The sequence below is a fragment of the Trachypithecus francoisi genome, unplaced genomic scaffold (genome assembly GCF_009764315.1).
Source record: "Trachypithecus francoisi isolate TF-2019V2 unplaced genomic scaffold, Tfra_2.0 Lachesis_group5, whole genome shotgun sequence".
Lineage (NCBI taxonomy): Eukaryota > Metazoa > Chordata > Mammalia > Primates > Cercopithecidae > Trachypithecus > Trachypithecus francoisi.
The window spans coordinates 128,878,425-128,893,676 of NW_022681470.1; the positions used below are offsets into that span (position 1 = coordinate 128,878,425).

At 38.8% G+C, this 15,252-nt stretch overlaps 1 protein-coding gene across 7 annotated transcripts in view; it reads left to right on the forward strand.

Moving 5' to 3' along the window:
- Positions 1-15,252, forward strand: part of EVI5 (ecotropic viral integration site 5) — a 271,308-nt gene that overhangs the window by 112,182 nt on the left and 143,874 nt on the right. For all 7 annotated transcript variants that reach the window (XM_033200700.1, XM_033200699.1, XM_033200704.1 and 4 more), the window contains 2 exons: positions 1,621-1,681; positions 13,972-14,025. In XM_033200700.1, coding sequence (XP_033056591.1) covers positions 1,621-1,681; positions 13,972-14,025 — 115 coding nt within the window. The remainder of the gene's footprint in view (positions 1-1,620; positions 1,682-13,971; positions 14,026-15,252) is intronic.

Consider the following 15,252-nt stretch of genomic DNA (forward strand, 5'->3'; position numbering starts at 1 on the left):
TTTTTTTTTTTTAATGGTTTATCACTTTTGGTGGCTTGGGGGGAAGGGTCCCGCTCTGTTTCCCAGGCTGGAGTGCAGTGGCTTGATCACTGCTCACTGCAACCTTGACCTCCCCAGCTCAAGCAATCCTCCCACCTCAGCCTCTGAGTACCTGCAACTACAGGCATGCACCCACTGCACCTGGCTAATTTTTGTATTTTTTGTACAGACTGGGTTTCATCATGTTGCCCAGGCTGGTCTTGAACTCCAGGCCTCAAGCAGTTGGCCCACTTGGGCCCCCCAAAGTGCTGGGATTAGAGGCATGATCCACTGTGCCCAGTATCATGTTTTAAATTATGTTTATTTTTAAATAATTTTGACCTTTATTTTAAATTCAGGGGGTACATGCACATATTTATTTCATGGGCATATTGCATAATGCTGAGGTTTGAGATATGAATAATCCCATCACCCAGATAGCAAGCATAGTACCCAACGGTTAGTTTTTCAGCCCTTGTCCTCCTCCCTCCCTTCCCCTTCTATTAGTCCTCAGTGTCTGTTGTTCCCATCTTTATGTCCCTGAGTACCCAGTGTTTAGCTCCTAGTTGTGAGGGAGAACATGGGTTTTGGTTTTCTGTTCCTGTGTTAATTCACTTAACTCAGTACATCTTAACAGGGATACATGATGTCAGTATGTATTACTGGTGATGTTAACCTTAATCAGTTCAGGTGCAGTCTGCTAGGATTCTGTACTGTAAATTTAGTATTTTCCTTTAACACGAAATATTTTAGGAGTAATAATTTGAGACTATGCTTAAAACTTGCACCCACTAACTTTAGCATCCGTTAGTGTTTCCTCCCGCAGTGGTTATTACTGTGGAATTCTAAAGGTGATTTTTATCTTTACCTTGTTCCTCCTATGTCTATTAATTGAAATTCTTCTGTAAGGAAGAGTTGTCCTCTTTCCCTCATTAAAATTTTTAAAGTCACTTTGGGAGGCTGAGACGGGCGGATCACGAGGTCAGATCGAGACCATCCTGGCTAACATGGTGAAAACCCGTCTCTACTAAAAAAATACAAAAAAATTAGCCAGACGAGGTGTCAGGCGCCTGTAGTCCCAGCTACTGGGGAGGCTGAGGTAGAAGAATGGCGTAAACCCAGGAGGTAGAATTTGCAGTGAGCCGAGATCCGGCCACTGCAGTCCAGCCTGGGCAACAGAGCGAGACTCCGTCTCATTAAAAAAAAAAAAAATTTTAAAGTCCATGTTGGTACCAGGATTTTTAAGTTAAGAACCAGTTGAACCTACAGGTGTGTTTTAATTTGAGGAAAAAGAATAGATGCTTCATTTGTAAGTTTAGAGCTGAATAGAATCGTAAACTCAGTTGTATTTTGTGATTTATACATTTTACTTTCTAAATTTTCTTTTTATGTGATTTTTATTTTTGTCATTTGTAAAGTGAGTTTTTAATAAGAACTCATGAAACTACATGATTTTTCTCACATCAAATATCTCCAAGTTATAAGCTAGAGGAAACTAAATAAATTGTATTTTATGTTCATATGTATTTTTAAGTTTTGTAATTTGATAACTACTTTTGGATGAAAACATTACCTTTAACTCTTTTTTTTTTCCTTTCTTAGGCTTGAAAAGGAATATACTACAATAAAAACGAAAGAAATGGAAGAGCAAGTTGAAATTAAAGTAAGCATTTTGGGGCTTTTTAAAGTACTGATTGATTGAAATCAATTATTAGACAGTAGATGTTTAAAGTTTATACTTCTTATATTCATAACTGTGTTTACCATCCTACTAGATTATAATTAAAAATAGACATTTCAAAAAAGTAGACTAATGCGACTGAAGTGGCTTTCATTCCAGTGTGAAGGAGAGCAAGCTTTTCCCTTTTTCTAGATTTGTTGGTGGCTCATCAGGAGAAAACACTTCCATGGGGAAGATAATTATCATTCCATTTAAGCATGTTTTTTAAAGTTGCAGAGAAGACAATCTGTAATAACACTTTCTATGCTGAGACCAACAAGAGTATAATCTCAGGCAAACATTAAATAGAGCACATATTACACTAGAACTAATTGTGGTTGCTCTGGAGCTACAGAAAGCTTTGACTGATTTGACTTTTTCTTCTCTAAGCAAGGGTTATACTTTTGAACTACTTCTTTCCAGAAAATCAAGGAGATTTTCAATTCAAAGGGCATGTAAATACCCTATATGTACCCTAAAAATATAAAATTTGTTCCCCCCCTGTCCCCATAAACCAAGGAATTATTGAGTTGAGGGTCTGTGGCACTCTTGGAGCTGGGACTTGAGAAAAATTGTGTTGCCTTTTATGCTGATATTGTAGGATGGGGATGATAAGTGGAAGCATGAGTCAAAGAGCTTAGTGATTGGCCAATTCAATTTCTAATCTCTTTATTCTCTTCCACCCCCCAAGCCCCTGGAGAAAAGGGTTAAAAGTAAAATAATTTTAATGGAGTGACTCCCTCCTCCCTTTTTAAACTTCATGTTTGAATGTGTCTGATTTTTGACTTGGACCTGGCAAGACATTATATGACCGCCTTATTTTTCTCCTTTTATAAGGGAATGGGTTCTGTTAAACTAATACTCTCTCCTTACTTGGTCCTCCTCAAAAGCCTCTAGGAGACAGCCTCTCCAGTTTTCTTATGTTAACTCTCTCTTACCAACTCTGTCCTCCGTTTTCTAGAGATTCTATTCCCATTTCTATCACTGAACCTTATCAAATGGAAATAGATACTTCCACATTTTTTATATATAGAGAAAAGACCCATGTGGATGTTTTTCCCTTCCTTTTTTTTTTTTTATTCTGTCACCCAACTGCTGCTCTACTATTTGCTTTTCTTTTTTTCTTTTTCTTTTCTTTTTTTTTTTTTTTTTTGAGATGAAGTCTTGCACTGTCGCCCAGGCTGTAGTGCAGTGGTGCGATCTTGGCTCACTGCAAGCTCCACCTCTTGGGTTCACGCCATTCTCCTGCCTCAGCCTCCCGAGTAGCTGGGACTACAGGTGCCCGCCACCACACCTGGCTAATTTTTTGTGTTTTTAGTAGAGATGGGGTTTCGCCGGGTTAGCCAGAGTGGTCTCGATCTCCTGACCTTGTGATCCACCCGCCTTGGCCTCCCAAAGTGCTGGGATTACAGGTGTGAGCCACCACGCCTGGCCCTATTTGCTTTTCTTTTAGGTAACATGAATAAGGGTACTTTTACTGAAAGTAAAAAGTACGTCGTCATGATGAGTGAGGAGAGAGTATGAGTTTTCACATACTACGAATATTTGGAACTGCAAACCAAGAATCTGAGGATGGGGAAGCCATCCTGTTCATTTCACCACACTATGTTATTGAAAAAAAAAATCACAGTTCTATGGACAATCCTTACTCTTGAAGGGGTTTCTTATAAAATTAAGTACATGAATGTACAAATACCAAAAGGCATTTTCAGAAAACAGATTTTTAGCTGACTTTCACCTATACCTGCAGTCTTTTTTCTTTTTTCTCCTTTCCTTTCCTCTCCTCTCCCCTCCCTTCCCCTCCCCTTCCCTCCCCTCACCCCCCTCCTCTCAGCCCTCCCCCTCCTCTCCCCTCGCCTTCCCTCTGTCACTCAAATTGGAGTGCAGTGGCACAATCTTGGCTCATTTGCAGCCTTGACATCCCACGTTCAAGTGATCCTTCCACCTCAGCCTTCTAAGTAGCTGGGACTACAGGTGCATGCCACCATGCCCAGCTAATTTTTTGTATTTTTGCTAGAGACAGAGTTTCACCATGTTGCCCAGACTGGTCTCGAACTCCTGAACTCAGGCTATCTGCCTGCCTTGGCCTCCCAAAGTGCTGAGATTACAGGCATGAGCCACCACGCCCAGCCATTTGCAGTATTTTCTATACTTTGTTTTTTGGGGAAAGTTATAGTTCATATTCCTAAAGAAATGCTTTTGCATCTAGCTCCATATGTCTCAGGCAGTTGGCATAAAATTGTCTATAGAGAAGAATCTGGGAAAAAGAGTTTAGAAAGTTAATGGAACACATCAGGTAAATAAAGTGCTGATCTCAAAGGTAGTCTGTTCTCTTTGTATAGTATTGTTTCCATGTAGTTCTTTCTTACACCATTTTCATCTCTTTCTTCACTCCCCAATTCCACAAAATATAAAAACCAAAACAACTGGCCGGGCGCGGTGGCTCAAGCCTGTAATCCCAGCACTTTGGGAGGCCGAGACGGGCGGATCACGAGGTCAGGAGATCGAGACCATCCTGGCTAACACGGTGAAACCCCGTCTCTACTAAAAATACAAAAACTAGCCGGGCGAGGTGGCGGGCGCCTGTAGTCCCAGCTACTCGGGAGGCTGAGGCAGGAGAATGGCGGGAACCCGGGAGGCGGAGCTTGCAGTGAGCTGAGATCCGGCCACTGCACTCCAGTCCGGGCGACAGAGCGAGACTCCGCCTCAAAAAAAAAAAAAAAAAACCAAAACAACTTTTGAATATCTAGTTTTTTTAACTTCATATTTAGGAGTGTCTCTTTTTTTTTTTTTTCAACTGAATACTTTTTTTTTATTATTATACTTTAAGTTCTGGGATACATGTGCAGAACATGCAGTTTTGTTACATAGGTATACACGTGCCATGGTGGTTTGCTGCACCCATTAACGCGTCATCTACGTTAGGTATTTCTCCTAATGCTATCCCTTCCCTAGCCCTCCACCCCTTGACAGGCCCCAGTGTGTGATGTTCCCCTCCCCTGTGTCCATGTGTTCTCATTGTTCAACTCCTGCTTATGAGCGAGAACATGTGGTGTTTCGTTTTCTGTTCCTGTGTTAGTTTGCTGAGAATGATGGTTTCCAGCTTCATCCATGTCCCTGCAAAAGACATGAACTCATCCTTTTTTAATGGCTACATAGCATTCCATGGTGTATATGTGCCACATTTTCTTTATCCAGTCTATCATTGATGGGCATTTGGGTTGGTTCCAGGGTGTCTGATTTTTTTGCTTAGACCCTGACAACTCATTCTAATCATGATCAGATGACCACCTTATTTACAATTCATTAACCAGATATAATATTAATTGAGCCTTGCTGTAAAATGGGAAATGCTACCCCTTGTGCACACTCCCTCCCTCCCACAAAAGTCTCTTTTACAAGAGAATGGGTTCTAGTTGTAAACTAGTACTTTCTTGCTTTGGTTTTTTTTAAAAGTCCATGGGAAGATAGTTTTGTGCCATTATTTTTAAAGGCCATTGGTATGATCATCAAATTGTTTGATGTTTTGATGTGGAAGTATAAAATCAGCCTTCGGTGTTGTGAAATGTGTTGTTTTTACTTTAATTATAAGACCTTTGGGGTGATGACCTTCTATTCTAAGAACCATATTTGTCAGTGAGCCTCCTGGTTAAGATGTGACTTTTAAATATTTTTTTCACCTCTTCCCTAAAAGTGTTATAGGAAGATTTTGATAATAATGTCTTCATATGGAGAAGCTTAAATTTTGCTGTGTGAAATTTTTTGTTAATAGAAACATCTTTATCAGTATCTTCTTCTAGTCTATTGATGTTCTGCCTGATGGGGAAGAGGTAAGAAATATTAAAATTCTAGTTTGGCCAGGTGCGGTGGCTCACACCTGTAATCCTAGCACTTTGGGAGGCCGAGGCAGGCGGATCACTTGAGCCCAGGAGTTTGAGACCAGCCTGGACAACATAGCAAGACCCCATCTCAATTTTAAAAAAGAAAAACATTATAAAAATAAAATTCTAACTTATATTAGGATAACCCACAAATCTTTAAAAAGGAAAAAAACTTTGATTCAGATAGACATACGAACAGATAATCTAATTTTTATGTTTAAATTTATGCTCTGGGATGCAGAGATCTAAAGCCATATAAAGGGAAGTATGAGAAATTCTGGCCGGTTTTTAGTCAAAAGTTAAGTATTTTTCCTGTTTAAAAACTATGGTACATTTCAGATATGCTGAAAGCCAGAAAATAATATAAAAGTGCTCACATATTTACTGCCTGGCATAAAAATGAAAAAAAAAAAAAGAAAAAAAAAAGAAAAGTATTACCTAAGTTGCCCAGGAATTACATTTTGACAATCAATGTGAAGTATTAGAAATGAAGCTTACATTTATTTAGCCCTTAATATATGATGGGTCACTTACATGCATTATTTCCCCTTATTCTTAGAGCAGAATTATTAAAGGGTTCTTACCCTTACCTGTGAAGAAATTAGGCTTCAGAAAGCTCAAATAATATGCCAGTGGTCACACTGCGAGGAAACAGAGTCAAGGATTTGAAGTCTGATTTGTGTTATTCTAAGGCCCATGTGTATTCTTCAGTATATACATGGTGCTACTGCTGCTTTCCCAGAGAAATTTTGATGTATTTGTGATGTAAGATTTGGATGCCCGTTTTTCTCTGGCATATCAAACTTTTCATTAAAAAACTAATGGCTACGTAATAATATCCAAGGGAGGTATGCTAGCCTGATTTATTCAATAACACTTCATTTAACAGATAATTTATAGTGCCTACTAGATGTCCAAGCACTATTCTAGGCACTTGAAATGTGGCTATGAAGTAGACCATGTTCTGTCCTCATGGAGGTTATATTTTAATATGGAAATAACAATAAACAGAAAAGTCAAATGTACAGTATTTCGGATGATGATTAAGTGTTAAGGAGAAAAAATAGCCTCAGGGAGGGGGAATGTAAAACGATAGTGTTTGGGTGGAAAATTTAGAGAAGTTAACCAGGTGATTTTTGAAAAAAGACCTGAAGGAAGTAATGGGGCTAGATATGTGACTATCTGGAAGAAGGGCAGAACCTATTCAGGAGTGTGCCTGGTGACGAACAGTAAAGTGGCATTGTGGATGGGACAGCATGTATGATGAGAAAAGTGGTAGGAAGTAAGATGGAGCAGGTTGTAGATAATGTAGGATGTTGTCAACAGTGGTAAGGACTTTGACTTTTACTCTGGTTAGATGGCAGTTTTCAGTAGAGAAGGACAAAATGTGATTTAAGTTCAGTTGATCCTTCTGGTTGCTGTGTTGAGAGTAAATTGCAGGGGTTGAGAGCAGTTCTGGTGAAGGCTGATGTGGTAATGCAGACAAAAGATGATGGTGGGCCAGGCATGCCTACCATCAGGGTGGCTTATGCCTGTAATCCCAGCACTTAGGGAGGCCAAGGTGGGCGGATTCCTTGAGCCCAGGAGTTCAAGACCAGCCTGGGCAACGTAGTGGGCCCCTGTCTTTACAAAATTTGTTTTTCAAATTAGCCAGGTATAGTGGTGCATGCCTGTAGTCCTAGCTACTCAGGAGGTGGAGGCAGGAGGATCACTAGAACCTGGGAAGCTGAGGCTGCAGTGAGCTGTGATCATGCCACTGCATTCTTTCCTGCGTGACAGAGTGAGACCCTGTCTTAAAAAAAAAAAAAAAAAAAGAGGTGGTGGCTTGGACTGAGGTAAGAAGTAATTGGATTCTGAATAGATTTTAAATATAAAGTGGACAGCTAGAATGTAGAGATGTGTGAGGAGGAGGAATCAAGCCTTGTGGTCTGAGCAGGTAGATAAATGATGTTCCCGTTACCTGAGATAGGAAAGACTACAGAAGAATTTGGTTTAGTGGGGATACCAGGAGCCCAATTTTGGATATTTTGGGAATGAGATGCCTAGGAGATGTCCAATTAGCTTCTTAAATATTCAGATCTGAAATTATGAGAAGCAGAGCTCAAAATATAAATTTGGCAGTTATTGGCTGTTATTCATGGTATTGAAAGCCATGAGAATGGGTGAGATTTTTTGGAAAATGAGTGTAGATAAAATAGAGAAGAGTTCAAGAATTGAGCCTGAGAATAAACCAGCATTTAAAGATGAGGAAGACAAGTAGAAAGTAGTAAAGTAGGAGAAAACCAGGTAGGTGTAGTTCCTAGAAGCCAAGGGACAGTGAGAAAGAGAGAAGGATTTACCATGTCAAATACTGAAGATAGTTTTTGTGAAATGAGGATAGAGAAACAGCCATTGCATTTTTCAGCATGATTATAATTTATCCGAGAAACAAGTGGAGCAGAATGGTAGGTACTAAAACCTAATTGGAATAGAAGTAGAAAAATTAGAGATATTTTTCAAGGAATTTGCTATAAGGATGAAAGAAATGGGACAGTAGCTAGAGAGGGTAATTATGTTGAATTTTTTGTTTCTGTTTTCTTTTTTTTTTTTAAGATAGAAGAAATAACTACATGCTTTTACGGTGATAATCAAGTAGGAAAAATTGATCATTATGAATGGGGGATAATCACTGGAGTCAGAAGGATATGGAATTTAGTGCAAAGTTAGGAGATGTTACTTAGTATGCTAGCATGAATAGTTAATCCACAATAACAGGAAATCAAAATATACGGACAAAAATGCAGTTAGGATATAGGATGTGGTTTTGGGAGCTTGTGAAATTCTCTTCTAATTGCCTCAGTTTTTTTCAGTGAAGTCATAGGCAAGATTATCAACTGAGAGACAATGGATTGGAGAGTTGCTGGTTTGAAGAGAGAGGAATAGGTGTGAAATAGTGATTTAGGGGGATAGAAGGACATTATTATTGCTAAGAACCATATTGAATTTAGTGATCAGTAATTTAAATAAACATCATGGTTTTGTTTTTCTTGGCTCATATTTACTGGCATAGGTACAGGCTCAAAACTGTCAGAGAGTTGATCCAGAGTAGTGTTTTTTCCAGGCAGGTATACTACGAAGGGAGAGAAGGGCAAGGGGGCTTAAAAGCAAGGGAAGTGTATAATGATTGCAAATTAAACTTTATCAAGAAGGAAGAAAGAACATCAAGGATTGAGGGACAGTGAAAAGTTGTTGGGATCACTAGATTGTCTCAATGAAAACAATTGTTGGGGTTGGGTTACTTTGTAAACTGAGTAAGCTGGAAAGAATAGGAAATGGTGATTGAAGAGTGGGTTATTTGAAACGAGATTATCCTATTTCAGGATATTAAGGTTGCTTTTAGTTTTTCATTATGTAATGCTAATGGTTAACATCTTTGTATATAACAAGGTTTTTTGTCTCTTATTATTATTTCCATAGCCAGTTGTAAAAAGTAGAATTAATAAGTTATAGGATATTAGCACTTTAAAGATTTTTCTGTGCAGTACATAAATTTCCTAAAGAATGTGTCCACGGTATGTTTGTCTTGGCAACATGAAAAGTTTCCATTTCATGACTACTTTGCCAACACTAAGTATTTCATTCTTACTCTCACTTTTAGTCCTCTTTTTTTCTAATTTGGTAGGTCAAAATATTGGCTCTATTTTCTTTTTCAATGTACAAGACAAATATTTTTATGTAGCTATATCTAGGTATCTTCCTCTTTGTGGTTTTCACTTTAAAGTTTAGGAAGCACTCTATTCTAGAAAATGTGAGGAAGATATGGAAGAATTATTGAGAATCAATCAGGTGGTAGATTTTAGTTATTAACTTTTCTGTGTATCATCAATAAACAGTTCAAAAATATCCTGGAAGAAGTTCAATTTGAAATAAAAATAAAAGTATATCCAGGAGTAACCTAAATGAAAAATAGAACAGGACCTAACAAACACTGGAAAACTTTACACACAGACATTTTAAAAAGAAAACTAAAGATAGACAAAAATAGCTCCATGTTATATAAAGATATGAATTTCCCAGTGATTTTTTTTTTTTTTTTTTTGAGACAGAGCCTTGCTCTGTCACCCAGGCTGGAGTGCAGTGGTACGGTCTTGGCTCACTGCAACCTTCACCTCCTGAATTCAAGTGGTTCTCCTGCCTCAGCCTCCTAAGTAGCTGGGATTACAGGCGTACGCCACCACGCCAGGCTGATTTTTGTATTTTTAGTAGAGACAGTGTTTCACCATGTTGACCAGGCTGGTCTCGAACTTCTGGCCTCAAGTGATACACCTGCCTTGGCCTCCCAAAGTTCTGGGATTACAGCTGTAAACCATTGTACCCGGCCCTCAAATTCAGTGAAATTTAATTCCTTGTAAAATTCCGGGGCATTAAAAAAGCTTAAGAATAATTCTAAAAATAGACAAAAGTAGTAAAATAATATTCATGCCTAACTTCAAAAATATTGTGGGCAGTGCTTATCATTGAGTATTTGGCATATATTAGATGCTATACTATCTCATTTAATTTTTCATTTCCCTGTAGGTTTTATTACTCTAATTTCTGGATGAGGAAATGGAGATTCTAAAACATTGAATGTCATATACAAGTATTAATTGTAGAATGAGAATTTGAACTTAAATCTACCTAACTTCAAAACCTAGTTTCTTAACTACTTTAATATACTAGTATTTGGGTTTTGGGAATAATAGACAAATATAAGAATGGGGGATATTAGCTCTACCAGGTATTAAAACAGATTGCAAAGCTATAATTACCAAAATACTGTTATATTCGGTTAAAAAAATATATATATATATAGTAACACTTGAAACTTAAAAGTAACCCTGAGGCCGGGCACAGGGCTCATGCCTATAATCCCAGCACTTTGGGAGGCCGAGGCGGGTGAATCACAAGATCGAGACCACCCTGGCTAACATGGTGAAACCCCGTCTGTACTAAAAATACAAAAAATCAGCTGGGTGTGGTGGCGGGCATCTGTAGTCCTAGCTACTCCACAGGCTGAGGCAGGAGAATGGCGTAAACACGGGAGGCGAAGCTTGCACTGAGTCAAGATCATACCACTGCACTCTAGCCTGGGCGACAGAGTGAGACTCTGTCTCAAAAAAAAAAAAAAAAAACATAAACAAACAAACAAAAAAACTAAAAAAAAAAGCAAAAAGCCTGAAATGGTCTGTATTAACCGAAAAAGTCTATTCTATTGATCAATTCCTGATGTAAATATTTTTTTTTTTTTTTTTTTGAGACGGAGTCTCGCTCTATCGCCCAGGCTGGAGTGCAGTGGCCAGATCTCAGCTCACTGCAAGCTCTGCCTCCCGGGTTTACGCCATTCTCCTGCCTCAGCCTCCCGAGTAGCTGGGACTACAGGCGCCAGCCACCTTTTGTATTTTTTTAGTAGAGACGGGGTTTCACTGTGTTAGCCAGGATGGTCTCGATCTCCTGACCTCGTGATCCACCCGTCTCGGCCTCCCAAAGTGCTGGGATTACAGGCTTGAGCCACCGCGCCCGGCTCCTGATGTAAATATTATACAAATGAGGAAGTGGTGATTTATTTTTAAATGGTGTTAAGCATTTGGTTAGTTGCTTGTGGAAGAAAATCAATTTAGATTTTTATTTACAATGAAATAGATTTCAGAAGCCTTAAAGGGGGTTGGGGAAGGAAATCCAGATGAGTGTTTTCAGTTCTAAATTTTATTTTAGCATGATTTCTGTCATAACTTCATTCACTCAGTTGTCTGGTAGGACCTTAGTTTTCTGAGTCTTTTGAGATAAAACATTACCTTTTGTTGATGTAGTATGATTGAGAATATCGTGAGAATCCCATTTATTTCTTTGACTCTCTAGAGTTTAGCAGCATTTAATAATTGCTTATTTGTGTAGACCACTATGCTGCACACAGTAGGAGGAGCCAAGCCATGAGAACATTTTCTACTTCTCAAGCTATTATTTTGTCTGAGATTAGTTATTCGCTTTCCTATATATCATAATGTCCATTTCAGATCATCTGAATTGTAGTGAATAGAACAGGAAATCTAATTTGCAAAGTATCTTTGTAATAACTCTAAGATTTGTTTCAATTTGTGATCCACTTAATAAGATACAGTAATTGAATTCATAGAGGCTCTCATTTCCCTGCACTAAGACTTTATATGTTATAATAAACCATATTTAAGCGTTTACTGGCAAAATAATAGGTTGAATTGATGGAAGAATTTTCTGAGACAAACATTTTTCAGCAGAAATTTATAGGAAGGTGGGGCTGGAAAAAGGCTTGATTAAGTTCTGGAACAAATTGGTACAAAAATGTAAGTGATTACCTTGAGGCTGGGCGCAGTGGCTCATGCCTGTAAACCCAGCATTTTGGGAGGCTGAGGCAGGCAGATCACGAGGTCAGGAGATCGAGACCTTCCTGGCTAACACGGTGAAACCCCGTCTGTACTAAAAATACAAAAAATTAGCTGAGCATGGTGGCACGGCCTGTAGTTCCAGCTACTCAGGAGACGGAGTCAGGAGAATCACTTGAACCTGGGAGGCAGAGGTTGCAGTGAGCTGAGATCGCACCACTGCATTCCAGCCTGGGCAACAGAGCGAGACTCCGTCTCAAAAAAAAAAAAAAAAGTGCGATTACCTTGAAACTGAAATTTGAGTGATGGCAGAATGAAGGGGCAACATCTGAGGAATTTGAAAATGAAAAAGATAACTTCTAAAGGGGATTAATAAGCAATTATATTGGTGGATATGCAAAAATAACTTTTTTAAAATGTAGAGTGACTTGGATTTAATACGTGATAACAGTAATTAGACAACTTTTTGGGAACCAGGCATTGAATAATTAGGTAAAGTGTTTGTTTAAAAAATCTGGTTTTACTTTTTGAACTATGAGAAAGTGCTAGTAATTGGAGCTGTTTTCTCAGAAAAAATTAATAAATTCTTTGTATTTTCAGAATTTTGCAACTCATCATCTATACTATATTATAAATGGAGACTATTGAAGCCTAAATGGGCATTTTTTTTTTTTTTTTAATTTGAGACAAGGTCTTGCTCTGTTGCCCAGGATGGATTGCTGTGATGTGATACTGGCTCACTGCAACCTCCACCTCTAGGGCTGAGGCCATCCTCCCCCGAGCCTCCTGAATAGCTAGGACTACAGGCACATGCCCCTATGCCCAGCTAATTTTTATATTTTTTGTAGAGACAGGATTTTACCATGTTGTCCAGGCTGGTCTTGAACTCAAGCTCAAGTGATCCACCTGCCTTTGGCCTCCCAAAGTGGATTACAGGTGTGAGCCACTGAGCCAGGCCCTAAATGGAAAATTTGATGTTCAGCCTATGAATGTGCATTTTTTAGATCTCCTATGTCTTCATTCAACTGACATTTGAATATTAATTACATAGGTAGGCTCTGTTGGAGGTAGGCAAGTTAGAATCTTTTCTGTCTAATGAGGATGTTAAAACACATAAATATTTGATTGTGAGTCATTATGGTAAGTATAGAAATGAAATGGCTTATTTCTATATGTACTGTAGGGTGTATTTTAAATTTAGTCACAGCTGGAATGATGAATGTGATTATTTCCTTTGCCGTGGTGTATTTATTTCTCTTTCTTTATCTCTTTCCTTTCCTTTTCATTTTTCCTTTCCTTTCCTTCTCCCCTCCCTTTCCCTCCCTTTCCCTCCCTTCCCCTCCCCTCCCTTCTCCTCCCTTTTTTGGACACAGGGTTTCACTGTATCACCCAGGCCGGAGTACAGTGGTCCAATCTCGGCTCACTACAACCTCCGCCGCCCCCACCTCAGCCCCTACCTCCCAGTCTCCCACCTCAGCCTCCCAGGTAGCTGGGACGACAGACTCGCACCACCATTCTTGGCTAAATTGTGTGTGTGTGTGTGTGTGTATGTTCGTGTGTGCGTGTGTTCGTGTGTGTGTGTGTGTGTTTCATAGAGACAAGGTTTCACCCTGTTGCCCAGGCTCATCACCACCATTCCTGGCTAAAGAGTGTGTGTGTGTGTGGTGTGTGTGTGTGTGTATGTAGTTTTCATAGAGACGAGCTTTCACCATGTTGCTCAGGCTGATCTGAAACTCCTGAACTCAAGCCATCTGCCCGCCTTGGCCTCCCAAAGAGCTGGGATTACAGGCGTGAACCATGGTGCCCTGCCTTCTGTGTATTTCTTACTCTGAGTCTTTGACATTTGATAATGTAATCATCCCTTAGACTCCTTTCTTATTTATAAAAGGTGGTACATTTTCAGGACTGTGATTTAGGAATCTTCTTTTTCCTCTCAAAAATGCTTGCAAATAAAACTTTTTTTTCTTCTTGGCAGAGGTTACGCACAGAAAATAGACTTTTAAAACAGCGCATCGAGACATTAGAAAAAGTAAGTGACTACTTATGCAAGCTTCTGTTGAATGCCTAGTGTTTTTTCTGTATATTTATTAAAAATCCTCAAAAATTCTGGCACATGTCTTCTATGTTGTAGGTATTGAATGCTTAGCTTGCTTACCTTACTATTTAGCCAGATAATTTGTTACTAATAAAAATTGATCTGTTGTAGTGGTTCTTAAACTTTAATATTCAAGTTTTAACTGAGATTAAGAGTAACATATTGATACTATTTGTTTTCTTTACACATAATTTCTAAAAAGTATGTTCTTTTAGAATTTAGTTGGGAGTCCATTCTAATATAGCACTTTAAAGATGAGTTTCAAATGTTGCCCTGGACTTCCTAGCGTATTGAACGTGGCGGTGATTCCTTTAAGGCCTAGGATTGCTTTTAGTTGAAGTGGCTGACTGATTCCTTACATAAAAATTCACTCTCATGTTGATTTTCAACACAAAGGAATTGTGCATAAACTTTTAGTTCTTATAATTATTTTGGTATCTACTTGTTACATTTTCTGTTTTACATAGAATAACTGGGCAAATAGGGAAATTTTGCGTTATTTTTCGTACTGTGCTTCTGATGAAAAATCTTTTCTAGTCATTTCAGATGCTATAAGAATGAATTGAGTAGTAAAAGTATGGTTTAAGAATTTTGTTTTATTAAAAGAAAGACATCTAAATTCACACTCTTTTGGTGCTTTTTTCTTATTTTATTTTTTTGAGACAGAGTCTCGCTCTGTTGCCCAGGCTGGAGTGCAGTGGCTCAATCATGGCTCACTGCAGCCTCCGCCTCCCAGGTTCAAGCGTTTCTCCTGCCTCGGCCTCCCAAGTAGCTGGGATTACAGGTGTGCACCACCACACCTAGCTAATTTTTGTGTTTTTAGTAGAAACGGGGTTTCACCATGTTGGCCAGGAATGGTCTTGATCTCCTGACCTTGTGATCTGCCTGCCTCGGCCTCCCAAAGTCCTGGAATTACAAGCATGAGCCACCGTGCCTGACTGCTTTTTTCTTTCTTTAACTAGAGATGAGAGTAAGTAGATTTAAACATACCCCTCATCATACTGCCAAGGATCTTAAAATCTTCCCTGAAAATCTACAGATAAATATTCAAGAAATAAATACATGGGAAATATGAATATTTTGTAGTATTTGTCATTTGTTTGAAAAGTTTTGATGATTTCGTATTAAATAGAAGTGCATAATAAGTACAGGATATTTATT